The sequence below is a fragment of the Sapajus apella genome, unplaced genomic scaffold (genome assembly GCF_009761245.1).
Source record: "Sapajus apella isolate SASKATOON/1434 unplaced genomic scaffold, GSC_monkey_1.0 scaffold119, whole genome shotgun sequence".
Taxonomy (NCBI): Eukaryota; Metazoa; Chordata; class Mammalia; order Primates; family Cebidae; genus Sapajus; species Sapajus apella.
The window spans coordinates 1,402,161-1,429,458 of NW_022437059.1; the positions used below are offsets into that span (position 1 = coordinate 1,402,161).

General features: G+C 44.3%; 1 protein-coding gene across 13 annotated transcripts in view; it reads right to left on the minus strand.

Moving 5' to 3' along the window:
• Positions 1-22,096, minus strand: part of ARHGEF11 (Rho guanine nucleotide exchange factor 11) — a 110,297-nt gene extending 88,201 nt beyond the window's left edge. For 11 of the 13 annotated variants that reach the window (XM_032260699.1, XM_032260697.1, XM_032260695.1 and 8 more), the window contains exon 1: positions 20,676-22,024. In XM_032260699.1, the coding sequence (XP_032116590.1) occupies positions 20,676-20,707 (32 nt within the window). In that variant the 5' untranslated portion in view covers positions 20,708-22,024. Of the gene's footprint in view, positions 1-20,675 lie in introns of all 13 variants that reach the window. The other 2 variants (XM_032260703.1, XM_032260700.1) reach the window with 1 other exon arrangement.
• Between the last annotated feature and the right edge of the window lie 5,202 nt (positions 22,097-27,298).

Here is a 27,298-nt window from a genome sequence, read left to right on the forward strand (position 1 = left end):
TGCCATACATAAAAATTAACTCAAAATGGACCACAGACTATAAGAGTTAAGTTACAGAACTCTTAGAAGAAACATGGGAGTATATCTTTGTGACTTCTGAGGTAGGCAATGGTTTCTCAGACATGACACCAAAAACATAGCAACAAAAGAAAAAAGAAATTAGACGTAATTAAAAAGTCTTGTGTGTCAAAGGACACCTTCAAAAAAAGTGAAAAGATGCTACATGGGATGGGAGAAATTATTTGCCAATCATATGTCTCTGACAAGGGTCTAGTATCCAGAATCTATAAAAAACTCTTAAAACTCAACAATATAGGGACAAATAACCCAAATAAAAAAAATGGGCAAAGGCTGTGAACAGAAATTTCTCTAAATAAGATATACAAATGGCCAATAAGCACTTAAAAAGATGTTCAACATCATCAGTCATTAAATAAATGCAAATCAAAATGAGATACTACTTTATGCCCACTGTCCAGCTATAATAAGATGACAGATAATAGGCTGGGCACTGTGGCTCACGCCTGTAATCCCAACACTTTGGGAGGCCGAGGCGGGCAGATCACCTGAGGTCTGGAGTTTGAGATCAGCCTGGCCAACAAGGTGAAACCCCATCTCTACTAAAAATACAAAACTTAACCAGACGCAGTGGCACACACCTATAATCCCAGCTACTCAGGAGGCTGAGGCTGGAGAATAATTTGAACCCGGGAGGTGAAGGTTGCAGTGAGCCAAGATCGTGCCACTGCACTCCAGCCTGGGTGACAGCAAGACTCTGTCTTAAAAAAACAGACAAACAAACAAACAAAAACAATATAGATAATAACAACTACTGGAGACGATGTGGAGAAACTGGAAGCCTCGCAAATTGCTAGTGCGAATGTAAAATGGTGCAAACACTTTGGAAGAGTTTGGTAGTTCCTCGACGTGCTAAACACAGAGTTACCATATGATCCAGCAACTCCCCTCCTACATATACAACCAAGAGAAATAAAAACATATGCCCACATAAAACTCATACACAAATGTTCATAGCAGCATTATTCATAGTAGCCGAAAAGGAGAAACAAATATCCATCAACTGATGGCCAGATAAACAGAAAGTGGTACATCCACACAAAAGGACGTGAATTGGCATAAAAACAGTGAAGTACTGACACATGCTACAACAAAACGAACCTTGAAAGTATCATGCTTAATGAAAGAAGCCAGACACGAATGGCCACATTTTGTATAATTCCGTTTATATGAAATGCCCCAAATAGGCAAATCCAATAGAGACAAGGTAGACTAGTGGTTGCCTGGGACTGTAGGGAGGGGGAACGGAAAGTGACTGCTAATAGGCTTGAGGTTTATTTTTGGGGTGATGAAAATGTCTGCAATTATAGACAGTGATAATGGTTGCACAACCTTAGGTGAATCTGATGACATATGAATTAGATCTCGAGTAGCTGTTATACAAGAATATATATGAAAATACTCCAACGATAAAACTGCAGGTGCTGCACATACACAAGGGATTATTATGATACAAAATAAATGGCTATGGATTGTGAAGTCATGAAGGTTAGATGAAGTAGCAATTAAATCAGCCAATTCACTAATCCTCAAAAAACTTGTCTGCAGGTATAGGTGGTACTCAGCCTGCGATGTTATGTAAATACGTTTCAATGTATTTATATCTTGACTTGAGGGCACATTTATAATAATCTCCTTTTCATCTTTGACCAAAAGCTGTATTAAAGATACAATGCATGGGGGAAAGGAAAAAAAACAACACACACAAGAACCTATCTTTCTCCACAGTTAAAGAAGTTTGTATCTGTGCCACAGTCAAAACAACAGATTTTTAACTCCATAATTATGCCCATCATCTCTTGACTAGATTACTGTAATAGTTTAATAGCTCTCTTATGTTTTCTCTTGAACCCCCTGTCTATTCATAATACCAGAGAAAACTTTTTAAAATGTGTCTTAGATATGTCACTCCTCTGGCATCTGGAGTGATTATTCCTTTCCTATTTTTTGAACACATACCCCATGTTAACTATATGCTTATAAATTAAATCCCTACAACCTCTGTCTAGCACAGTATAGAACATCCACTTAGGATCTACGAACATCTCTTGCTGAAGTCATTAACTGCCAAATAAGACCTGAAAGTAAAATTAGAAAGATGGGAGATTTGTTATCTCTACCAAACCTATGGTACAGACAGTAAGCACTCCTGCTGTGGGCTGTGGTGCCTTTACTCTGCTCTTCAAGTGAAGCTGCTGCTTCCAGGTTCTTAGTTCTTTTGCAGGTGCCTTTCCAACAAGCTCAAGATTCCCTAAAGGCAAGTACCACTTGTCTGTATTATCTTCCCCAATGCATGTCGAAGAGAAATGAGCACACAATACAAAGCAGGTGTAGATGCTGACTGAGACAATGGTAGTTGCAATGAGACGGGGTATAAATCTAGTAGAGAGGGAAAAAGGACCTTGGATTCCAGGAGGATCAGGGCTGCCCGCTAGTTATCTCATCCCTCCCTCTCACCCCCCTCCCCTACGTCTTCCTGAACATGCAGGTTCCTAGCCTGAGTTGGTAATCTTTCTGCCCTAGCCAATTTATTTTCTAATCTTGTAGCTTTCATATAAAGGGTTCTCCGTGAGATTGATGATGACAGACTAGGCAGCCGCACAGATGAGCAGGCTCCCCTGTTAATTACTATCAGGGAGGGAAGGGACTCTATTCATGGGAGGACAGATAAAGGAGCTGAGTTATACCAGAAGGGACCAATTTCAAAATCTGGAAAGAACTGTCAAAAAAGTGTGTCCTAGAGGAACCCAGGCAGAAGGAAGGAGACAAGAAAAGGGAAACTAAGTCACTTGGCAGGAGATGGCTCCTTCATCATGCCCAGGCTGTTCCTCACAAGTCTGTGATGAGGGTAGGTATAACAATAGATAGAAAGTGCTTTGAAGAATAAAAACGCTGTATAATGCTTGGTACTGCAAGGATTATTATATTAAGCGGATTTTTATTCTTTGCCTGGTTTATATCTTGGTTCTTGCAACAACAGCCTAACTACAATCACCAAGTATTTGATCATCAAGACAGGAAATAAAATGAAGCCAACCCTCAGTGAGTAAGTGCCAGTGTGCAGTCAGGTGCGGATACCAGCAGAGACAGAGGCAGAGACAACATCGCTTTTGCATCTGCCTGTTCTCTCCTCCAATGAAGAAAAGAGAACTTTAAAGTTACCATTTTGGGAGATTTTTTCTCTACTTTGTCTGGCTACCTTCCTGTCCTTTTGCCCATCCTGTGCTTCCTATTTTATTAAGCACTATCTCTCAGACTGTCTTCCTAGATCATACTCCATGCACGCACTCACGCACGCACGCACGCACGCACGCACGGTTTCCCCTAATGGGAGTGCAATTTTTCAAATTAACCAAGCTCACAGGGTGCCCAAGCAACACAGTCCCCAGGGTAAACAGTCAAAACAGCAGAGGCAAGACCATGCAAGGAAAACAAAGCTCTGAGTCCCAGATCACCCAGATGACTATCATAGAGAAGGTAGGGCTAGAAGTGTAGAAGGAAGAGATTTCATCAGAGTCCAATACCCTCAACAAAGACTGGAAGGTAGAAGGCAATTTCCGAGATCCAGTGGGGCCAAATCGGTGGCCTTCCTCAAGCAAGGAGAGGAAGCTCAGGATTTAGGGTCAAAGCATAGGTTCAATACCATGTGATTTCAGGTACCAACTCCTGGGAGCCTCAGCTTTTCTTATTATAAAGGAGAATAATAGCCATAACAGCTATGTTTCAGAATGCCTGTTTTTAAAGCACTTTCCAAAATCAGTAAAGTGCTGAACAAATGCTAATTATTATGACGGATATCTCCTGGGCCACCGTCTATCAGTTATGCCTAGATGTGACAGAATGTGAGAAAACAAAGGGGTGGAATGTGGGCTTCCCTAAAGTGCAGGATGGACCAGGGTTGGGGGTCAGTCTGAAAAAGCATGACAATTTTTAACACAGAGAGAACCAGTCAACATTTGATCACTAGATGATTAAGGTTACTGAAAAAAACCTTAATTGGAGATTTTTAGTAAACTCTTTCAGGTAGCTGGTCCACATTACTTAAAGTGCTAGGATTACAGGGTGGAGTGGCTCACTGTAATACCAGCACTTTAGGAGGCTGAGGCAGGAGGATCGCTTGAGCCCACCATCACTTGAGACCAGCCTGGGCAACATGGAAAAACCCTGTCTCTACAAAAAATAGAAAAATTAGCTGAGTGTGGTGGCATGTGCCTGTAGTCTCAGCTACCCAAGAAGTTGAGGCTGCAGTGAGCCAAGAGCAAGATTGTGCCACTGTACTCCAGTCTGGCCGACAGAGTGACACCCTGTCTCAAAAAAAAAAAAGCAGTACTATCTGGTTGTGGGTACTGTGGGAGTATTTACAGGTAACAGAGGCACAAGAAAAGATAATCGGATGTCATACAAAAATCAAAAGGAACCTACATGGTGAGAGCTAAAGGAAAAAGAAGAAATCCACATCAAAGAGAGTTGAGAAGGTACGACTTCACTAGTAAGTTAATTTCGGACTTGTATTTGAAGGAGAGGATGGACAAAAATTAACAATAAAGGAGTTAAATAATTGTGGCAAATGAATTTTCCAAAAGTAACTGCAACAGTAGCTCCCATCCCTGATGCTTTTCCAGAGCCTTACCACTGCCCATCAGAGGTGGCGTCTATGTCTTCTCCCCATCCTGGGCTGGCCTTTGTGACTGCCTCAACTAACGGATCCCCCAGACTAGCTCATCAAGACATCACCTCTGCAAATGTCCTGTGATGCTTGCTCTGAGAGCCTTCATCCTCCTTGTAAGAAGACAGCTACTCTGAGGTGGCCATGGAGAAAGATAACCTAGAGATTCCAGAGAAAGGGTGGTGGGGGAGAGAAAGAGAGACCCCTGAAGGGCTCCAGCTGTTTCAAGCCCCGGCTGTTTGAGTCCTCCCAGCAAGGGTGCCAGAGTGAAGAAGCCTTTGGAAGTCCAGCCCTGTCCCTATATGACTACAACTGCATGAGAGACCTCAAGTGAGAACAACTGCTTGGCTCAGCCCAGTCAGCCTCCAGAATTCTGAACAAAATAAATGATTAGAATTATGTCAAGCCCCTGTTGGGGAGCAACGGATAAACTGAACAATGCTGATCTGTGCAAAAGCTCTAAGAGCAGGACAGGCAAGTCACATCCAGGGGATGGGGAACAACTGGCTTGCCAAGCGGAGGCTACAAGACGTGAAGTAATGATATAGTAATAATAGCTGACATTTAGTGAATTCTTAACTACATCAGGTATTTTGCTAAGCACTTCACATGCATTATTGTTATTTAATCTTCAGAGGAACCTCATGAAAGAAATACTTTTTTCCCTCATTTTCCAAAGGGAAAAACAGGCTTAGAAGGGTTAAGTTAGCAGGAAACCTAGATTCATTCAACGTAAAATTCACACCCCCAATAAACAGACTGGACCGCAACATAGTGGTGAGTAGAACCCTGAAAGAGTGACTAAATTGCCAAAGATTAAATAAATTAGATTTGAATGAATCTCAAGAGATCAAATCCAACTTTCCCACTTCACAATCGATAAAAGTAAAGCTAGGAAAGGTTAAATGACTTAGCTTAAAACTGTATCCATTCCTCAACAACAAAAGCACAACCCAAATTTTTAAATAGGCAAAGGATGTGAGTACATATTTCTCCAAAGAAAATATGCAAATAATCAACATAAAAGATACTTGGCATCTTTAAGCACTAAGGAAATGCAAACCAAACCACCGTGAGATACCACTTCACACCCAAAGGCTAGCTATAATCAAAAAGAAAGACAGTAAGTGTTGGTAAAGATACGGAGAAACTGGCTGGGCTTGGTGGCTCATGCCTGTAATCCCAGCACTTTGGGAGGCTGAGGTGGGCGGATCACTTGAATCCAGCAGTTCGAGAACAGCTGGGCAACACGGTGAAACTCTGTCTCTACTAAAACTACAAAAAACTAGCTGGGTTTAGGAGCGTGCATCTGTAGTCCTAGCTACTCAGGAGGCTAAGGTGGGAGAATCACCTGAGCCCGGGAGGTCAAGGCTGCAGTGAGCCGAGATTGCACCACTGCACTCCAGCCTGGGCAACTGAAGTGAGACCCTCTCTCAAAACAAAAAAAAAAGATATGGAAAAACTGGACCCTCACATATTGCTTGTGGGAATGTAAAAGGGTGCAACCACTTTGGTTTTTGTTTTTGAAACGGACTCTCACTCTGTTGCCCAGGCTGGAGTGCAACGGCACAATCTCAGCTCACTGCAACCTCCGCCTCCCAGGTTTAGGCGATTTTCCTACCTCTCAGCCTCCTGAGTAGCTGCGATTACAATCACCTGCCACCATGCCCAGCTAATTTTTGTATTTTGAGTACAGATGGGGTTTCACCATATTGGTCAGGCTGGTCTTGAACTCCTGGCTTCAGGTGATCCACCTGCCTCAGCCTCCTGAAGTGCTTGGATTACAGGTGTGAGCCACCGTGCCTGCCGGTGCAACCACTTTGGAAGACAGTTTGGCAGTTCCTCAGAGTTCCCAAATGATCAGCAAGTCCCCTCCTAGATATACACCCAAGAGAAATGAACACGTATGTCCGCACAAAAACCTGCACACAAATGTTCCTATCAGTATTATGCATAATAGTCAAAAAGTGGAAACAACCCAAATGTCCACGAACTGATAAATGGATAAACAAAAACGAGTCTATCCATACAGTGGGATATTATTCAACCATAAAAAGAATGAAGTACTTATACATACTAAAACATGGTTAAATCTTTAAAATATCCTGCTAAGTGAAGGAAGCCAGACACAACAAACCACATACTGCATTATTACATCTACATGAAATGTTCAGAATAGGCCAAACCATAGAGACAAAAAGTAGATTAGTGGTTTTCAGGGGCTGGGGGAGGCAGGCAATGAGGAGTGACTGCTCATGGGCCAAGGTTTCTTTGGGAGTGATTAAAATGTCCTGGAATTAGACAGTGATGATGGCTGCACAACTCTGTGAATATACTAAAAATCACTGAACCGTACACTCTAAAGCAGTGGATTTTATGGTACGGTATATCTCAATAAAGCTGTTAACTAAAAAAATTGTATCCTTTTTTTCAATAAAGCTATCCTGAGCATCCATTCACTACGCAGTCCCAGGCACCATAGTGTGCACAAAGATAGGGTCCCTGAGTAGCTTAAAGACGCTGCACTGCTAAGTGGTAGAGTGCTGAGCCACTTCTGAGGAGACTGCGTCATTCCCAGACTCACAGAAACTTTACCAGGCCCCAGCGTGCCACTCTCCCCACCATTAACCAATGACGAGGCAAAAGGCAGGAAGTTATCCTTTTCTTAGACAGTGAATGCAAACCTCAGGTCCTAAAGGGGCCATGGACAAGGAGATTGTGTTGGGAAGAGACAGAAAAACTTGGGGGACTTGACTCCTGGTTTATCTACCTCTTTCTTAGAGGCTACCTTTCATTACTTTCAGGCAAATCTGATGTCTGGCTCCCTTAAGAATTACACATTTTTACCACCAAGCCTTGACAGGGGTACAGCAAAAGAGGAACAGCACTAGGTGAGGGCTCAGTAGGCACAGAAATTTTTTTTTTTTTTTAAATTCCAACTCCATTACTTTTTAGTTTGTAGACCTTAAACAAGTTACTACAGCCTCCCTGGGCATGTTTCCCTATCTATAAAATGAAAATGAAAAAATGCTTGCCCTGGACCACCTCAATGGACAAAAGACACTTTGCCAACTACATAGTGTGCTACAGAAATACAAAGCAGCCTCATTATCACTGCACTCTCATCTTGGTCCTCAAGCTTTCATCCTTCTCTTCCCATGAATTATGTCCCCCCCCCACCCCCGCTTTAAAAACTGACTTCTCTCCTTGACTGTAATTCCTCCTTAAACCTGTCACATCTTTCCTCCTGCCTCTCCCACAGCAGTCATAAACCCAGGTCTTACAAAATGCATTTATACATTGGATCACAACTAATCATAATAATTTTACACACTTGCTTGTTGTCTGTCTTGCCCCAACAGAACAAAAGTTCCAGTGTATCTATCCCCAGTGCCTGGAATGTTGCCTAACATGTAATAGGTATTCGGTAAATGTGTTAAATGAATTTTAAAATTCCCATAGGCCAGAACAACAAATGGGAAGTAAGATCTTAATGAGGGAGTGGTCTCTCCCCCTATGTCCTGCCCAGTTCTTCCTCAACCTGCCACGCCTCAAGTTCAGGACCAGTAAAAGGACATGTCTGCAGGCATGAGCTACAGCAGAAGTGTAGCTATCAGCCCTGAACTAGACTGAACTAAGAGAACTAGGATTTCCTCTGGGTTTCCGATTGCTTAATTAAATGATCCTAAGGCCCGAAGTGTTATTTAGGAAACCCTCTGGCACAGGAACTTCCAGGCCGTGTCATGTCCCTACCACTATCCTCTGACCCACACCTGCATCTCAGACTCAGAGCCATCGCTCTGGAGAACCTGGAAATGATGAGAAATGGCCCCACTGATGCACAGGGCAAAAAAAGGAAAAGCAGAAGAGGAGGAAGAGGCTTGAAGGTAAGGGGACTCTCAGAAACCACAGCTGTGTGGTCCTGAACCCAATTTCAAGGAAAGTGGCAAAGGCTCTAGAATAGAACCCCAGAACTGCGTGGGATCCCTACTCCCACCCCTTGAGCAGAGAAGCCATAGTGGGGGTGTGGACTCCCACAGGGGTAGAACAACCTACCACTCTGTGGAAGTATGTTCTGGGGCTGTAAGCTCTTTCAGTGCAGGAAGCACGTTTTAAGAGCTCTAACAACATTCTAAGAGGCAACGATGACATTCCAAGGATCCTTCCCACTGGAAAATTCAGAACCTGGGATCAGTTTGAGGAAATTTATTCTCTCTCTTAACCCAAAACTGAATTATTAAAATTATGTATATTTGATTTTGACATTTACTATAAGCTTTGACATTTATTTAGTGTATGACTCTTCTGGGCTTTAATTTTGAAATCACAAAAAAATCCTGTAAACCCACCATCCTTAGAGATCTCTAGTAGACAGGATTTATTTGCATCTGTGTCAGAGGTAGGCAGAAATGGGCTAAGCAAGGTTTCCCAGATGGGGAGCTTACGTTAAGCTTACAAAACGACCAGTCTGCTCCAAGGTATTCACAATCCACTGAAGCAATTCCCAGCAGAGTAGAGCCACTAACAAGTTTTGAAATAGACAATGAACAAAAGTTCTGTTCTAAGAACATAAAAAGAGTCTGTTAAGAGCATGGATGTCATAAGGCAGTGACTCTGGAAGCACAGAATGCCAGCACTGGCATCATCTGGGAAGTTGGTAACAACGCAGATCCTCAGGCCCCAACCTCAGCTCAAACACACAGAGTCGGGACATTTGGGATGGGGCCCACAGACCTGTATTTTAACAAGTTCTCCAGCTGATTCTAAAGTATTCTAAAGGTTGAGCACCTCTAACCTAGGGTAATACATTCCTACCTTGAAAAAATTAAAGTCCTACTGATAGGACCAGGAGTTACATTTGTTTTTCCTTTCTGATGAAACTTCATGAAAGAACTGACTAGCCTGTGTCCATCACCATTTCCTCACCTCCTGTTCTCACTTGGATCCGCTGCAAACTGGCTCCTGCCCTTGCTCCTGCCCAGGTATCACTCACCGAGGTCATGAACATCCTCCTAGTTACTAAGTCCAGGCATTTCTCTGTCCTTTTTGTCCATGACCTCTTAGGAGAACTTGACATGGTTAATCCCTCCCTCCCTTCACTCCAGAGGCACCTCACTGCCCTGGCTCCTTCTGTCACTCCCTGCCAGGCTCTTCCGCAGGCTCACCTTCCTTCACCTCCCTTTTAAATGTATGCCTCTCAGGGTTCTGTGCACAGCCCTCTCCTCTCTCTATACCCTGCCCTTGGACACTCTTATGCCTCCACTGCTCTTGGTAGGTGTTGATGACCTGCTAATATGATTCTCTATCCCAGAACACCCTCCTGACCTCCAGCCCAAGCTCCAGTTGTCTGCTGAACATCTTTCCTTGGATCTCCCACAGGCACTTCAAACGTACCATGTCCAAAGGGATGCTGACCCCTCTCCTCCTCTCTCCCTCAACCATGTTATGTTCTTCCTAGAGTTCCTTTTTTTTATTGAATAGTACTACCCAGTAGCCCAAGACAAGAGTAAGGGTGTCATCCTTGCCCCACACTCTCCTTCATCCCCATATAATCCCTGCCTCCCCCATGCCCACATAATCAACCTCGTAATCTCTGATCTCTCATTTTTCTCCATCTCCGCCAAAGTCACTTCTGTAGCAGAGACCACACTCATCTCTTGTCCAGGTTACTGCAAAGGTCTCCTAACCCATCTTCCCTCTCTCCACTCTTTCACTCTTTTAATTCCACATCTACATTGTAGCCAGGATGATCTTGCTTTTGTAAAAACATATCTGATCATGTCACCCCCTATTTAAAATCTCACAATGGTCATCCACTGCCCTCAGCAGCAAGTCCAAAGCCTCTAGAACAGAGCATTACGTGGTCCTCAGGCCCTGTCCTACTCATTTTCCTTTTCTCCAGTTTCATCTAATTAATGGTTCTATGGTCTCACTACAGATCCCAGCCACTTGCAATTCTCACAACACCATGCTCCTTTCTTGCTTGAGGCTTCTGTACCTGCTGCTCCCTCTGCCTCGATTTTCTCTTTGTCCAGCCTGGCTTTTATTTTTTGGCCTCAATGTAAAGGTCCTTCCGTCTAGGAAACCTTCTTTAGGTGTCTCTCCCAGTGCTTCAACTATTACCACAGGAATAAGTTTGGGTGCTATCATACTTACTTTTGTCTCCCTCCACAAAACCATAAGCTCCTTAAGGGCAATGTATGCAATGTATTCTGGTTGAATCCTTGATGTCTAGCACTACGGTAAGTGTTGACTTGTTAAACAGACCAAGCTTCTTATTTGAGGGGTGGCATGAATGTTCCCAAACCTGAAACGCTGTTCCTGTGAAGACACTGAAATCCTAGTGGTATTTTTTCCCCCTCTCCCTAGGGCTCTGAGGGGAAGAGGGTCTGTGGTTCTAGCTGCACACAAGGTCCTATTCACTCAGCTATTTACTACACTCTCTCCAGCCACCTCCCCCCAGAACAACAGTGGCCTTTCTCTGCAGCAGCAGTCTCTTGGGGGGAAGCTTCTGAAGGCTCTGCTCTGGGAAATGAATGGGGCCAGCCTGGGGCAGGCGGGACAATGGCAGGGTAGGCCTTGTGCCCATCAGACCCCTGCAGGGAAAGGCAGCCCGGAAACCAAGCCGCCAATGGGGAAATCCCCAGAACTCTGAGAGGCTGAAGGCAGGCAACCCCAACAAGGCTGCTCTGTCCCTGGAAGAAACACCAAGTACCAAAGACCTAGCACCCAATGAGAACTTAGTTCCTGGCAAGAGTGTTTAGAGCTTGCTTTCTTAAAATCCCCTGGCTAGGCATAGAAGGAATCAGCAATTCCAAGAATGAGCTACATTCTGTGTCAGGAAAGAACACGTAGGGACAACTCTTAGTTGTCTAAAGAGAACTAAGCTGGGCCGAAGAAGACAATCCAGAACAATGAGGAGACGCTGCTCTTGAACCCTTAGGAAGAGGATAAAACACAAGAACCATATAAAAGAGTGGAATAGAACCAACACAACAGTCTACCATGTGCTAAGATATTCTGCCAGAACTTTTACACAAATTATTTTGTACAAGTAAATCAGAGTTGAACTGCTGTATGTATGTTCAAAAGGAATGCTGAATAATATAAATGTGTAGGTTTGGTGATATTAACCAGCAAAGGCTTCCTTGAGGAAATAAGAGCAATGGAGTTGGGGGAAGACAGAGAACACTGATACAAAGGTGTGCAAAGAGGGATGCGGGCCGAGAAATCAGGCTGGTCTACCTGAAGCAGGGTGACAGGGTACATACAGTAATGTGACCTATGATTAGTGAGATGTGGGCTAAACTGAAAAAAGAAGTCATGAATCCCAAGCTGGGGAGCTTGGGCTAGAAAGGAAAGACACTGTGTGTGTCTAGCAAAGGATCTGTCTTGGGATGAGTGCTTAGGCCCCTGATTTTTAACTATTGTCCTGTGTTTGTTCAGTACAGTCCCACACCATGCCTGTCCATGCTTAGTTGAGAATCAGCACAGGACTGAGGGTAACCCAAGCATTCTAGTATTCTAGTAGCAGCTGAGGAGAGTTTAGGACAATCTGGGGTCCCTGCCAATCCAAATGCTTTAACAACACTCACCATATGTTTGGCACCATGGAATTCACAAAATGCTTTTACACGCATTATCCTGATCACACAGCTAGTCAGCCACTGAGCTGGGGCTCACTTAAAGTCCTATGTTCTCCACATTAGGCTACTAGAATGCCTTCTACATAGATGGCCCTCCAGCCCTGGAGCTTGGTCAGCTATGTGGGAATGAGATACAGCTGATTAATCAGGATCCATCAGATATATGCTCATCTCCTCAAACCATGACCCAACTTCCTAAGGGAGCTCCCAAAACTGATTCTGCCCACTTTTCTTTTTTGTTGTTTTTGGTTTGTTTGCTTTTTTTGAGATGGAGTCTTGCTCTATTGCTCAGGGTGGAGTGCAGGTTTCTCAGCTCTCTGAAACCTCCATTTCTTGGGTTCAAGTGATTCTCCTGCTTCAACCTCCCAAGTAGCTGGGACTACAGGTGTACACCACCACACCCGAGTAATTTTTGTATTTTTAGTAGAGACGGGGTTTCACCATACTGGCCAGGCTGGTCTCAAATGCCTCATCTCAGGTAATCCACAAACCTCCCGAAGCGTCAGGATTAAAAAGTGCGTGAGCCACTGAGCCTGGACTCCCACTTCTCTTAAAAGGTTGTATTGAAGAACTCTACAACTATTTGGTAGAAATGGCCTAACCTAAGGATCTTAGGAAGGTTAAGTATCCACCGTATTCAGTAAATTGCTAGGTATCAATGGCAGACAAAATGACTTTTACTGAAGACCCTATTCTATCAATAGCACTACCTTTTTCCTAGTCCACCAGTCTCATAAATTTAGGAATAAAATTTGATTCAGGGCAGGGCCCCCCGGCTCATGCCTGTAAGCCCACAGCACTGTGGGAGGCGGAGGTGGGCGGATCACTTGAGGTCAGGAGTTTGAGACTGGCCAGGTCAATATGGCGAAACCTCGTCTCTACTAAAAATACAAAAAAAATTAGCCAGCGATGGGGGCAGGGGCCTGTAATCCCAGTTACTTGGGAGGCTGAGGCAGGAGAATTGCTTGAACCCAGGAGGCAGAGGTTGCATTGAACCAAGATCATGCCACTGCACTCCAGTCTGGGCAAGGAGAGCGAAACTCTGTCTCAAAAAAAAAAAAAAAAAAAAAAATTGATTCGGCCTTAAAATACTGGTTAATTCTGCTATCAAAATGTCTTAGGAATCCTGCCACTCCTCTTTGTCCCCACCATAACCATTCTGATTCAGAAGCTCATTGTCTTTTCCTAAGATCGCTACAAAACTCCTAGGCATCCTAACCCCAAGCTCTCTTCCGCTCTATATATTAATATCAGAATTCTCTCTTGAAACACTATTTTTATCACTGTATGATATAGAAACCTTCCCTGGCTCCCCTTCTCCTATCACATAAAGCCTGAATCCCTTTATTCTCCCTACCCTACCCACCTTATCAATCTACTTTCTCTCTGCTCTGGAATCATCTAACACTTGCAGACCACACGGTGTTGGTGCTACTCTAGATAGAGCCTTGCTTACGTTGCTTCTCTAGTCTGAAACGGCCTCCTCTCTTTCTTCGACCTGAATAATTCCTAACTACTCCACCTATGGCTACTCTCATTAGCACCAACCTTTGGATCTTTTCTAAATGTACATTTTGGTATACACAACAATTCAGCAATTATGTGCCATCTTTTTATTTTGTGTTGTTTTGTTAATAACATTTCCCAACAAGAATGTAAGCTTGAGGCCGGGCGCAGTGGCTCGTGCCTGTAATCCCAGCACTTTGGGAGGTCTAGGTGGGCGGTTCACTTGAGGTCAGGAGTGCGAGACCAGCCTGGCCAACATGGTGAAACCCCGTCTCTACTAAAAATACAAAAATTAGCCAGGTGTGGTGGCATGTGTCTGTAATCCCAGCTACTCAGGAGGCTGAAGCAGAGAATCGCTTGGAGGCAGAGGCTGCAGTGAGCTAAGATCATGCCACTGCACCCCAGCCTGGGCAACTGAGCGAGACTCCATCTCAAAAAAAAAAAACAAAAAAAAGAATGTAAGCTCTACATTCTCATGTATTATCTCTCAGAACATTGAGAACTGTGCTGGGCACTGAGCCATCTGATAAACATTTTGAGTCCAACCAGCCAACTGTCAGGCATCACAGATCACAGGTCATCACCTGGAGGGCTGCTGGATTGGCTCCCTATGTGATTTGAGGCCAGGCTGTGACTGTTGACTACAGATCCCATCACACCATTTTGTAGGGGCTGCTCCCAAGTAATGGAGAGAAAGGAGCAAGGGCTGGAAAGCAAGACTCTGAAATTATTTCACTCTACCTTTTCAAAGCCCCTTTCTCACACATTCATGTCTTAGTTTGCTATTCTTTAAAATAAGGAGGAAAATCTTAAGGGAGTCAACAAAGGTAATAGAGGGATACTAGTGACTTTAAGGCCTATGCTGAAGTCAGAATAGAAAAACAATAAAATGGTTTTAAATCCTGGCAGAGGAATTTTCGTATCCAAAGGGATTTCTAATTGTTGAACTCATGGAATCACTCTCCACAGACAACTGAAAATGGGAGAGGCCCTCAGCCTGTCTTTACTAGCTTAAGAGACACCCTTATTGGAGTCAAGAGGAAAGGGCAAGAAGATCCCTTAAGGTCCTGCCAATTTTTGTGATTTTTCACTGAAATCTGTCCAACTGTTTTGGTAGGATAAGTCGGGGTGTTCTTCCAGACCTTAAGAACACCTTCCAGGCCTGGCATGGTGGCTCACATCCGTAATCCCAGCACTTTGGGAGGCTGAGGTGGGTAGACTGCCTGAGCTCAGGAGTTTGAGACCAGTCTGGGCAACATGGTAAACCTCGTATCTAAAAACATTACAAAAATTAGCCAGGTATGGTAGCACATGCCTGTAGTTCCAGCTACTCAGGAGGCTGAAGTGGGGGGATCACCTGAGCCCAGGGAGGTCAAGGCTGCATGCAGTGAACTGTGGTCATGCCACTGGACTCCAGCCTAGGTGACAGAGTGAGGCCCTGTCTCAAAAAACAAAAGAAAATCACCTTCCAAATCCTATTCCAATTCTATTAGGGGTCACAAATCTCTCAGTTCCTCCCACGTTTCCATGTCCCTGTACTTCCATCTTCTCTCCCATTTGATCAGGCAGCTTTGTTCTCTGTTCTTTTCAAACTTTCACTTTCACTAGTTTTCAGGAAAGTCAGACAATGATTTCTGAAAGACCGTTTTGCCCACTGAAAAGACACAAGGCATTCTGTTTTCAGAGGCTCCAAGAACGTAATAGCTAAGGGAATAAAATCTTAGAGGCTGGCTAGTCTAATTCCGTCATCTGTTCAGATAAGAAATCTGAGGTCCAGGGCAGGTAAGCACCTTTGCAAGGTCATTCATTCAGCTGCTAACACAGCTGGCCCCAACATCCACATCTATTACCTCGGACGCTGTGTTCTTTCCCCAGAACTCCAAACCTCCTTTCACAAAGAATGCAACGTGACTTTTTATGAAGCTATACTTTTTTCTTTTTGAGACTAGGCTCAGCAACTTCTTCAGTCCTGTTTACCCCATGGGGCAAAGGACCGATCTTGCATGCCACTAGCAGGTCTATGCTTGGGTCTTTTCCCAGTGCAGTGATTGACAGAAGAAGGAAGAACACAGTCCACCGCAAAGAGAGCTTCCAAGCCACATGATATATTTTCGAATTCAGTTTAAAAAAATAATAAACTAATAAAATGGATTTTTAAAGGCAATGCCACTATGAAGAGATGAAACAGGTTCAGTCTATATAGATTAAAATAAGTCCTCTTATGTTTACAGAACTCAACAGTTAACAAAGGCCTTTCACATACATCAGATTATCAAAACCTTAAAGCAGCAAGAAACACTATACAAACTAGAGTCTCTCAACTCCATTCCACAGAGGCTGTGAGCTTCTAGAGCTCCTTGACCTTTACACTAACTTGGGGATTAGCTATATACCGTTCACAAAATCTTTTTATTTTTTATGAACTCGTGTTGTCATTTAATTTCTTATTTCTTATCTATTAAAAAAGCTAAACAAACAGAGTAATCAAAGGGCATTCTTTCAGAAACTCTTTTGAGTATCTGAAGTTAAGCTTAGTCTACTCCTGCCCATAACGGTCATTAATCATCAAATGTTTCAGCTGCAAATCATTGTGTCTCTTATCTCACACCCCTAGATGGAAACAAGGGTACATTTTGGAAAAGACTCAGCATTTCAGGGGACTTACCATGTGTAGCTCTGGATCCCTGTCACCATGCTGGGAGGCCAACCTTCTCATCTAGGTAGAAGCTCAGCTAAATGTCTGGGGACTGCATGGTTCCAGAGCTCAATAACAACCAGAAGCAAAGGTGGGAAGAGATTCCTGACAGGGAACAGTGGCTGGGTCTGGATTTATTTTGAATTAGGAAAGTCAAATGCTTTTAAGACAAGGAAGGGCCAGAGATCGCAGAACAAATCCTTTCCAGCCCCATCAGTGACACACATTTAAGTTGAGCCGAGGTAGATGAAGTCTCTCATTCATCAGAATTCCTGGGAAGGAGATTCAGTAACCTTTCTCTTCTCATACTCTTCTAGTGCCCTGTCTATTGGAAAAATATTCCTTCCTCCTGACCCCATGCACTTCTGCAACAATAAAGCCAGTTCCCTCTGCTTAATTCTTCAAAATGATGCAAAGATTTCAGTCACCTTTAATTTGGTTTGGGCTACTTAGCTCAGAAAGTTGTTCACAAAGCTAAATTAAATCTGTGAATTTACCATCTAAAATTTACATAGAGTTTACAGTTTAGAAAATAATTTGAAATACGTATCTCATTTGATTTGCTCTTTTCAACAGGTCTGTGAGAGAGATGAAATAAACATTATGCTCCTCAAATGACACACCATATTAAAATGTTTGAGAACTGGATTGTACTTCACAGAAATGAGTTACTACTGCTTTACACATGAGGAAGCCAGAGGAGGCATGTGACTTGCCCAAGGTCACATAGTTAAGGGGAAAGCCAGGACTCAAACCACAAACTCTTGGCCTAAAGTACTTTGGTTTGATCCTCATATGAACTAACTTTGGGCAGAGGAGAGATGTTTCACGGATGCAAACCCCTAACCCACTTGTCCATCTTAAAAATATTTGCCATAGGGAACCAAGCTAAAGAATACAGATGGCTTAGCAAAACTCGTGACCACTCCTATGAAAAATAATTCAGTATCATCATCTCTGCTTGCAATAGCAAACACATTTTTAGAAACTCTTGAAAGGAATATATATTAATAGGCAGTAAGTTGCTCATGGACAAAAACTGAAAGGGACATGAACAGCTACACTTTAGCCCATCTTTCAATAATAACTGATTAACACTGAAAGATAAAGATTAGTTGCCAATACTTTATGCTTTCTATGGACCCAGGAGTCACTCTCGAACAGGGTGTGCGACAGAGGATAAAAGACTGCCAAGTAAATATTCCAAAGTCTTCTTACTCTGAGCTATAATCTCTTTCCAAATACGTAGGCCTTTATTATGTCATTTATCTTCTAGAAAATACACATTACCTAGCAAACCTTCTCTAACTGACCCCATTTGACTACATTTGAAATTAACAAGTGAATGTTGAAACAATCTGAAATGAAAGAATTTATAGTTGCGGATCCGTTCATTCATTCCAACATTCATTTGTCAAACATTTCTTGAGTACTTAACACATGCAAGACACCAAGTTAGGTACACAGAATATAACACAAGCAAACCAAACTGTCCCTGCTTGCATGGAGCTTACAGTCTGGTGTTGCTTAATGTGGTCTTCAGGAGTCTTACATCTTTCCAAGTCCCCCAGTTGCATGCTTTTTCTGTGGGCAAGAACTGTCCCCTTAATTTTCTAAAACTCTCTTATAGCACCTTACACTAGGTTCTCTACACAGCAAACTGATAAACTGAAAGAATACTAGACTCCATTATCTGCAGCATTTTATTCCTTTCAGTGTGATTTAAGACTGCAAATTATTTAAAATCCATAGTCTTGAGCCTGATGTCTAAAGTTCTGATCGAATAAGCCTACAGCTAAGAGGGGAGGATTCAATGCAGCTAGCTGGGGATGTCTGAAGGGGTTCTGAGTCCTAGCACTCAGGTATCTGGGGATATCTGAAGGGGATCTGAGTCTTAGCACTCACTCTTAACAGGAAAGAGAATCAGGCAGGGTGGAGGTGAGGAATACCCTTACCGTGCAAAGTTGCACTATTTCATAGGAGAAAATAGTGCTTTAACTATAGGACTTACAGGTATAAACCCCAAGACTGAACCCCCCAGGTAGGAGCCCCAAGACAGGAAAGTGGAAGGGAAGACCTTGACTGCTGATGGGCAATCACCCTACTGCCAAAGAGAAAGAAGAAAACGGTGCTGCACATATTCTACAGGCCCAGTATAGAAGCCTAGTTAGATATGATGGGCCAATGAAAGAGCCACAGATTCAGACCTCTATTTGAATCTCTAAGTCCAGATTCAGTCACTAGCCAGGCAAGATGGCACTGGGCAAGCTGGGTATCCTCTCTGAGCCTCAGTTTCCCCTTCTGTGAAACGTGAACAATAACTTCTGATGTTTCTGTCTACCTCACAGAACCATGCAAGATTCAAATGAGATTATGTTTTGTGAAAGCACTTAGGAAACTGTAATGCGCTGGGCAAATCCTGAGATTTTTATCTGTGAGAATATCCAAATTCCCAGAGGAGTGTCTCACATCAATCCAGGAACCCTCACTGCCTCCTCCTTCTTGCACCCCCAAAGCTTGGGTTTCCATCTTCTCAAATCCCTGAATTTACCAGAAAGAGTTCACCATTCAAATCTTAAAAAGGCAAGTACACTAATTCTCAAACTCCAAGAGGATGAAAAGGGAAGAAGGGCAGCCATGTAAACCATTGCAACTCCTCACCTTGACATGCCTCCGTTCTACCTTTCCAAGGGTCAAACTGCAGAGAGGCCAACAGAAAAGGGGAGGGAGTTCTGAACTGGCCATATATCCTTGTGGCTGCCTGCCTCCTCTTCACCACTGCCAAGTCAGTTCCCATCTAGGGATTGCTGAACTAATCTAAATGGGACTCTGAGGCCATGCAGAGATTAGTGCTTGGGAAAGAGAGATTATATACATTTTAGGCCACATTCCACAGCCAAAAGGAAATTAATAGCATGGATAACCAAAGGTGGACTGGGCATGGAGGGAGCAATTGCCTCCTTGCAAATATTCTTCATTATCTCTCCAATAATATTTTTTCCAGGCCCAGTCCTTTCATTTGCTTATTCAGTCCTTCAACCACCCATCTATCCAGTTAGGATGTGTGCAGTGCCCACAAAACACCACCCCACCACCCTGCAAGATTCTTATGGGGAGAAGGGTTGAGGAGGGGGAGAAGGGTTGAGGAGGGGTAGGGGAAGGAAGAGGCAGGCACCTTACAAAGTTGTACCAGTCATTTGGAGGGAAGAATTACAACCACACTGTAACATTACCAGTGATAGAGGTGGCTGGGCGGACTCTTGGGGGAAGGGGCATCATGTGCTCAGACTCTGAGGGCAGTGCTGCTGCCCAGCAGGGCTACGAGCCCAAAACAACTCCTTCCGGCTCCAGCCAGAGGGAAGGCCCATTTTGCAAAGTCAAGCTTATTAAGAATGGCTTGGAAGATTAAACCTAGAGCATCAGCTGGTTGGCAGGTCTCAATTTAAACTCTAAGCTCGGCGGAGAGGAAATTCTGATGTGACCTATGCATTCTGGGGCCATGTCAGCTGCTGGTAAAAATCCAGACCTGTATGGGTGCAAAGGATATTTCTGTCCCATTATTCAGGCCAAGAACATCCTCTTCATTTCTAGAAATGAGATCCACCCCACCGCCAAGCCCCACCATTCCGTAACAACCAACCTGGTGGAGACCCATGCCCCCTCCCAGCACCCTTCTCCCAGCAGCTCCAACACTTAAAGCCGGTCCCCATAGTGCACCCCTAGGGACTCGAAAGACACGCTTGCGCCCACCTGAGGCTGGCAAGTTGGGGGGACTCAAATTCAGCCTCCATCCTGGCAAAAGTCATAAACCACTGGAAACATTTCCCACTCCTTCCCCTCTCCTGGCTTCCCTGTTTATTGCTTATATTCAAAAGATGCTGAATCAAGAGCTGTGTTTTGAACACAGACACACAGAGAGCACATAACCACACAGGCTGACAGTCCCCAGAGACGAATGCGCCTAGCCCACCAGTGCCCACAGCCCACCCAGACCCTCATTTTCAACCATTCATTAAATGCAACACTCTCCCTCCCAGTCTTTCCTTTAGTCAATGTTGAAAAATCAAATTATTAGCAAACCTACCTGTCTATACTCTGGGGTAACCTTACACTCATGGTTTCTCGGTGTCTCCACGGTTCCAGAATCCTGCAGCTTTGGTGTCTTGATCAGGATTGAATCGCTTGCAATTTTTGAGCAAGGTGAGAGGAGGGTCTCCCAACTTGAAGACTGAATCCTTTCTCCTCCAGCTCTCAGGACCCTGGTAACTGATGCTCCACTCTACTTCTACCAGCGAGCATGATTTCCTTTCTCAGCCCCTCTTCCCCTCCCCCACTTAAAAAAAAAAAACGAAAGGAAAAGAGGAAAAACTATGACCTTCTCAGAAACCAAAAACCCAGCCACAAATCTCTTCAAGGTTAGCACTATGGGCTAAAAAATGAATCACAGAAAAATGTGCCTTCAAAATATCACGGTTAACTGCAAAGTACGGATAAAACCATCCTTTAAATCCAGTTTTCTCAGCTGTCCTTCTGTGGGCAAGAGACCCTCTAGCTCAAAGGGTGAAAAATAATTTTCTAGTCTCCAATGCTTTAATATGACAACAGCAAATATATTTCAGGAAAGGAAAAAAAAAAGGATTAATAAATCCGAAATGGCACTTGGAAAAAAATCTTCCAGCTGATTTGTACAGTAAAAAAATAAATAAAACCATACAATAGTATGTACACAACAGCACTCCTTCCAAGTCCAATGCAACCCTGTGAACTAAAATTTATGGAGTTCTTTAAAAAAAAAAAAAAAAGCTTTTACCTTAAATGTTTTGAAATTCTTAAATGAGCCAATTGCACCAAAAAAAAAAAAAAAAAAAAAAAAATCAAAGAACACCTGAAATGCAATGCTTTTTACCTTGAAGATGGTAGCAATGATCACAAACCAGAGATAATCTCTGAAAATATTCTCTCCCTTTCCTTTAAACTTGCAGGTTCCTCCACCTACCCCAGACTGATTCTCAGACCCAGCCTACGTTCGGCCTTTTTCTGAAAGACAATTTCCTGAGTTAGTTCTGCTGTTGGGCTCCTCCACATCCAGGCTCCGAAATTTTCTCTTGCCTCAGCCTCCATGAAACGGAGATTTCGCTTCCTCCGGTTCCCCCTTCTCTCTCCCTCTCTCTCGCCCGGCCAGAAAGACGGCTCCCTTATGATTCGTTCGGATTATGATTGTGGATTTGAGTTCGGGGTGGGTTTTTCTTCCACACCAGCCTGCTGGAAAATCCGATCGCCTGCCTCCTCTCGGCCTCTCCTTGCCTCCCTTTCCGCCCCTCGCCTAATCTCGCAGACAGGAGCCCGCCGTGCCTCGCGCAGGACGCCCGGCCGGGCCTCCGGCTCCCAGCGCCGCTCGCCCCGCGCCCGACCGCCGTGTTCCGGCCTTCGCCGCCGCTCGGGACGCCGGGCTCGGAGCACAGGGAAGGCGGCGGCGGCAGCGGCAGGCCGGCACGAGCGGGCGTCCGACTGCCGGCGTCGCGGCCGCGCTCGCCTCCTTCCGGGCCCCTTCCCCCTCGGCTCGCCGCTCGCTCGGGCTCAGGCCCGGCCGGCCGCCCCCTTCCCTCCCTCCTCCTTCCCTGCGAGCCTTTCTCCTTCCCTCGCTCCGGCGGGGCGGGGCCGCAGGCTCCTCCTCCTCGCCGCGCTGCCCGCCGCCCGCCGGCCTTTCCCCTCACGCCGCGGCGGCCGGGGGCGGGGGCGGGAAGCTGACCGCCCTTGTTGGCCTCGGTTCCCGCGGCAGGGACTCCCGCCGACCGGCCCGCCCCTGTCCCGGCCTTCCTGCGCGCCCTGCCCCCTCCCCCCCCCGACCGCTAGCCGTAGCGCCTCGGCCGGTCCCCTCCGCGGCCCGTCAGTCGCCGGCCCTGCCCCTCGGCGCGGCCTAGCGGGTCCCCGGCCCGGCCCGGCTCGGCCCGCGGGCGACCCCGGCCCTGACCCCGCCAGGCACTGCGCGCCGTCCCCGCCGCCGCCACCCCTGCCGCCTTCTTGCCGCTTTTCCTTGGCTGCTTTCCCCTTTTATTGACTTCTGCTCCTGAGCCGACCTTTGTCTTCGACCCTCTGCCCGCCCCAACACGGTGCCCGCGCCCCGTGCCCTTGCCCAAGGATACGGGTTTACCTCTTGGCGTCCACTGGCATTACCCGGGCGCCCGCAGCCACGGCTCACCCTCTCTCCAACTCTTTTCTGATCTTATTTTTCAAACATTTGTTGCGGCCTCCTTCGTGGTGTCAGTTCTTCTGTTTCCTCCCGTTTCTGTGGTCCTACCCACTTCTAATACCACCGACTTGGGGGAAGACCTTTCGCTGTTTCCTCTCGGCTTGGCTTGGGCATCTTAATACCAGGCTGTGTAAAGTGTCTTTGAACTCTATGGAAGAGCCTTTCCAGAGCAATTCTGTTTCCATGCCCCCCTCTCGTAGAATCACAGTTTCTACATCTTTACAAGTAACATGACATTATGCAGAAGGCCCCAAGCGTTATGATTAAAAATCATTAAAATAAGGCCGAGGCCGACGGATCACCCGAGGTCAGGAGTTCGAGACCAACCTGGCCAACATGGTGAAACCCCGTTTCTACTAAAAATACAAAAATTAGCCGGACGCAATGGCTCGTCCCTGCAATCCCAGCTACTTAGGAGGCTGGGGCATGAGAATCGCTGGGAGGAGGAGGTTGCAGTGAGCCGAGATCCCGCCACTGCGCTCCAGCCTGGGCAACAGAGCAAGACTCCTTTTCAAACAAATAAAATAAAATAAAAAATAATCATTAAAAAGGAAACTCTCACTAGGACTCGAGAGTGGACTTTGCCTTCTTGCCTAGGTAAATGCCATTGTAAAATACTCTGCAGGCAGTGGGGTGTTTGCATATGTTCTCTTCCTTTCACACTATCTGGATTGTTCTGGGAGGGGGTGGATCTGTATATGTAAATTATCCATACACGTTTGTGAGCTCCGGAATGACCTTGCCAATGTTAGAAGTGGTAGCTATGCAAATTGCAAGAGGAAAAAGAAACAAATAAGGATCAATTGAAGACCTACTATGAACCAGGAACTTTAATGTATATCAGGTATATCAGGTTATCAAATAAGTGCTAGGGGAGCACTTGGCAAATAAAAGAACCTGCTGCCTTCACCCTGTCTCCACCAATCCCTGGGCCAGAACCCAAAACAGGTGATCTGCCCGGCACTTGAAGCACAGCCTAGATTGTTGCTGACTTAGTTGGGTCTTTCCCATACTACCTGCAAAAACGATGTTCTCAAATGTGGACACTACTCTGTGGGGACAGACCACTGGTTGCCAAACATTTTAAAATAATGTTTTCTTGGCCTGATGCGGTGGCTTATGCCTGTAATCCCAGCACTTTGGGAGACTGAGGCAGGTGGATCACCTGAAGTCAGAAGTTCGAGACCAGCCTGGCCAAATGGTGAAACCTCTTCTCTACTAAAAATAGGAAACATTAGCAGGGCATGGTGGTGGGCGCCTGTAATCCCAGCTACTCTGGAGGCTGAAGCAGGAGAATCGCTTGAACTGGCAGGCAGAGAGCTGAGAACCCATCACTGCACCCCAGGCTGGGCAACAAGAGCAAAACTCCATCTCAAAATAACAATATTAATAATGTTTTCTTAATACATGTAATATTTTTAAAACAAGTATTTACATGCATTTTATTATATACCTTATACAACACTAGTGTAGAAATATTAAAAGGTTGAAATTTAAAAATGAAGAACATTTAAAAAATCACACTTTTTAGTGAAAGTTAATGGCTGTCATAACTGGAAAAGATGCTTGTCAAAGATAGGTAGATTCAAACAGAAGAAGTACGCCCTTGATTGCATTTATTAAATCAGGGTACTTATTTTCCCATCCCATTCACCAACAATCCAAAGACTTCTAATTGAAATTCAGCTAGTAAATTTATATCTTGTCAACCCTTCTGGAATGATTGGAAGATGTTACATTTTTATATTCTTAATAAATGGATTCTACCTCCATTAAGAAATTTCATTTAAATTTTAAAAATGAGTTTTAAAATTCTGTTTCTTAGTTTTTCAAAGTGTGCAAAGGTTTTCATAAGTGAAACCATTGTTTTTGGTAATTTTTTAAAAATCACAATATTGTAACTATTTCCAGTCATCCATCTTCAAAATACTTTTTCCTAAAAGTCTGTGTTTCTTCAGAAAAGCAGTGACTTCCTCGCTCATGGATAGACTGTCATCTTAACCTTGAAGGGACAGATTAAGCGACATTTTTGTTGTTGTTTTTTGTGTTTGAAAGTAACTCCTAGGTAGCATACTCTCGAGAGCCATTTCTCATCATAGAACACGTGAAATAAAAATGTGCATCTCCTCTATGTTCAATAATTCATTTTAGGCTTTCCCCAGGAGATTGTCAGTCTGCACAGCAAAGATTTTCATGGTCATTCTGTGTCATTACCAAGAATTGTAAAGTTTGTGGCAGTTAACAGACTTGTCTTTGTCTGGTGGATGGCGTACATTATGAAGAAAATGAATGTCAAGGGTGTTGTTACCTCTGGTTCTTGGAACCTCCTCATATGCTGTGTGTGACAGATGACTTCTGACGTAGTGACTGAGTGAGAATGCCAGGTCGTTAGCATTAGTAAAATGTAATTATTTTTGCTATAATTAAATACTGTTATGAGTGCATTCTTAAATATTTTCCTCATGCACATCCTTGCACACTCCACTTTGAAGACGACGAGGGTGGCTCTAGTAAGATAGAGTTCCCTGAAGTTCGTTGACCATTTAAGTAAACTGCAAGTCTCAGGTTGGAAAACAAAATAGATTAGATTGTGTCCTAGACAGACTACGTTGTAGGGATCCAGAGGCAGCTGGTGATCAATGGAAAGAGCACTAGACTAGGAGTCCAGAGAACTAGATATCGCTTTCTAGCTTTGCGATCTGCCGTCTGCAGTTTGTAAGGATTTAATATGATCAAGCCTGGGCTCTGTAAGCTATAGAGTCCTGGGCAGAAAAATCAGGATAAATCTTAGGAAGCGATACCTTAAAACAACCTTGTCCAACATGGGGCCCGCAGGCCACATGTGGCCCATGACAGCTTTGAATGCAGCCCAACACAAATTCATAAACTTTCTTAAACACGATGAGACTTTTTTAAGTTCATTAGCTATCATTAGTGTTAGTGGATTTTACGTGTGGCCCAAGACAATTTTTCTTCTTCCAATGTGGCCCAGGGAAGCCAAAAGATTAGACACCCCTGCCTTAAATGAATTAGTATTAGTAAAACGTAATTAGCTTTAATAGTCCTTTTAATTTTTCCCACATAACTCTATTAATAGATGAATCCTTTTCTCTGCCTAACATCCTGGGGAATAGGTAGGACACTAGTTGTTATGTCTATTTACATTAAGGTTAAGGAAACTATGGCACAGAGAAGTTTTAGGTGATTTGCATGAAATCCCATTAGTTGATAGATTGAGACTAGAATTCATACCTGATTATCTTTAAGTAGTGAGAAGCAAAGAAAAAGGTGGGTAGGTGGGTATGGCCAACTTTTATTTCTGAGAGAGATTCTGGAAACTCAATGGTTGATTAAATAGCTAAGGGAGAGCAGTGATGAGAAACCTTGAATGATTCATGACATGAATTCTAGAGAAGCAGCTTCTCATCCATGAGCAGAAACCCCCATCCCAGACTGGTGTTTCTTTTAAAGAGCTGGACTCCGGGTTTCCGTCATTCTCCTTCTAGGGTGCTGTTAAGAGACAGGTCTGGCAAAATAAAATCACCAGTGGAGAGATAGTGCCATTGTTTTATTGAAGATCTTTCACTCCTCTTAAACATTTATCAATTGGGAAGATGACGTAGAGAGGCTTAACTAAGATATTGCTTACTCCTAAGGCTGAGAAAATTCTGTGGCTTTTCATGAGCTGATTTTGATTTCTCTAGAATACTTCTGGGCAGCCAGAACAGCCAATTCTAAAATCTCTGTTCCAGATGTAATTTCATTGACACTCAGAATGTTATTTTCATTTAACCTGTTGAATTCCCAATAAAATTTTAATATCAGGTAATAAGCATACCCAAAACGTATCTAGTGCTCGCTATGTTAATACTGTTCTGAGGAAACTACCAGGATTAACCACTCGATTTTCTCAGCAAGCTTTTGAGGTAGGTACTACTATTATATCAACCTCATCTTCAGATGGGGAAGCAGAGGCCCAGAGAGGCAGAATAACTTGCCCAGAGTCACAGAGCTGGAAACCCAGGCACTCTGGCTCCAGGGTCTGTGCTTGACTTTCCTTTGTTACCTGTACTGCCTTCTTGTCACAGGCACAATGCCAGGCCCTGGGGGAAAATGATAAAACCAAAGAACGATGAATTTGGCAGAACCTTCTCAGAAAGATGGGAGAGGTGCAGAACTTATGAGGAGAAACTGGGGTGGGTAGAACTCGAAATACAGTCCATTGGTTTAACTCCTCAATCCCCCAGAGAGTTCTTTTTCCCATGGGGTAGTGGACAAGCAAATTTTTCTTAGTTTTTTGTCTTCCATCTCAGTGTCCCTTGAGTTTTCTTACCCCAGAGATCTGGCCCCTCGCCCCTCTTGAGGATCTCAGGAAATTTAGTGGAGAAGGAGCTTCTTACCTTTGCCCGCGGCGAGAGGTCGCGTTGTTTGCAGGGTCACCCAGGTGTGCCCTTCAG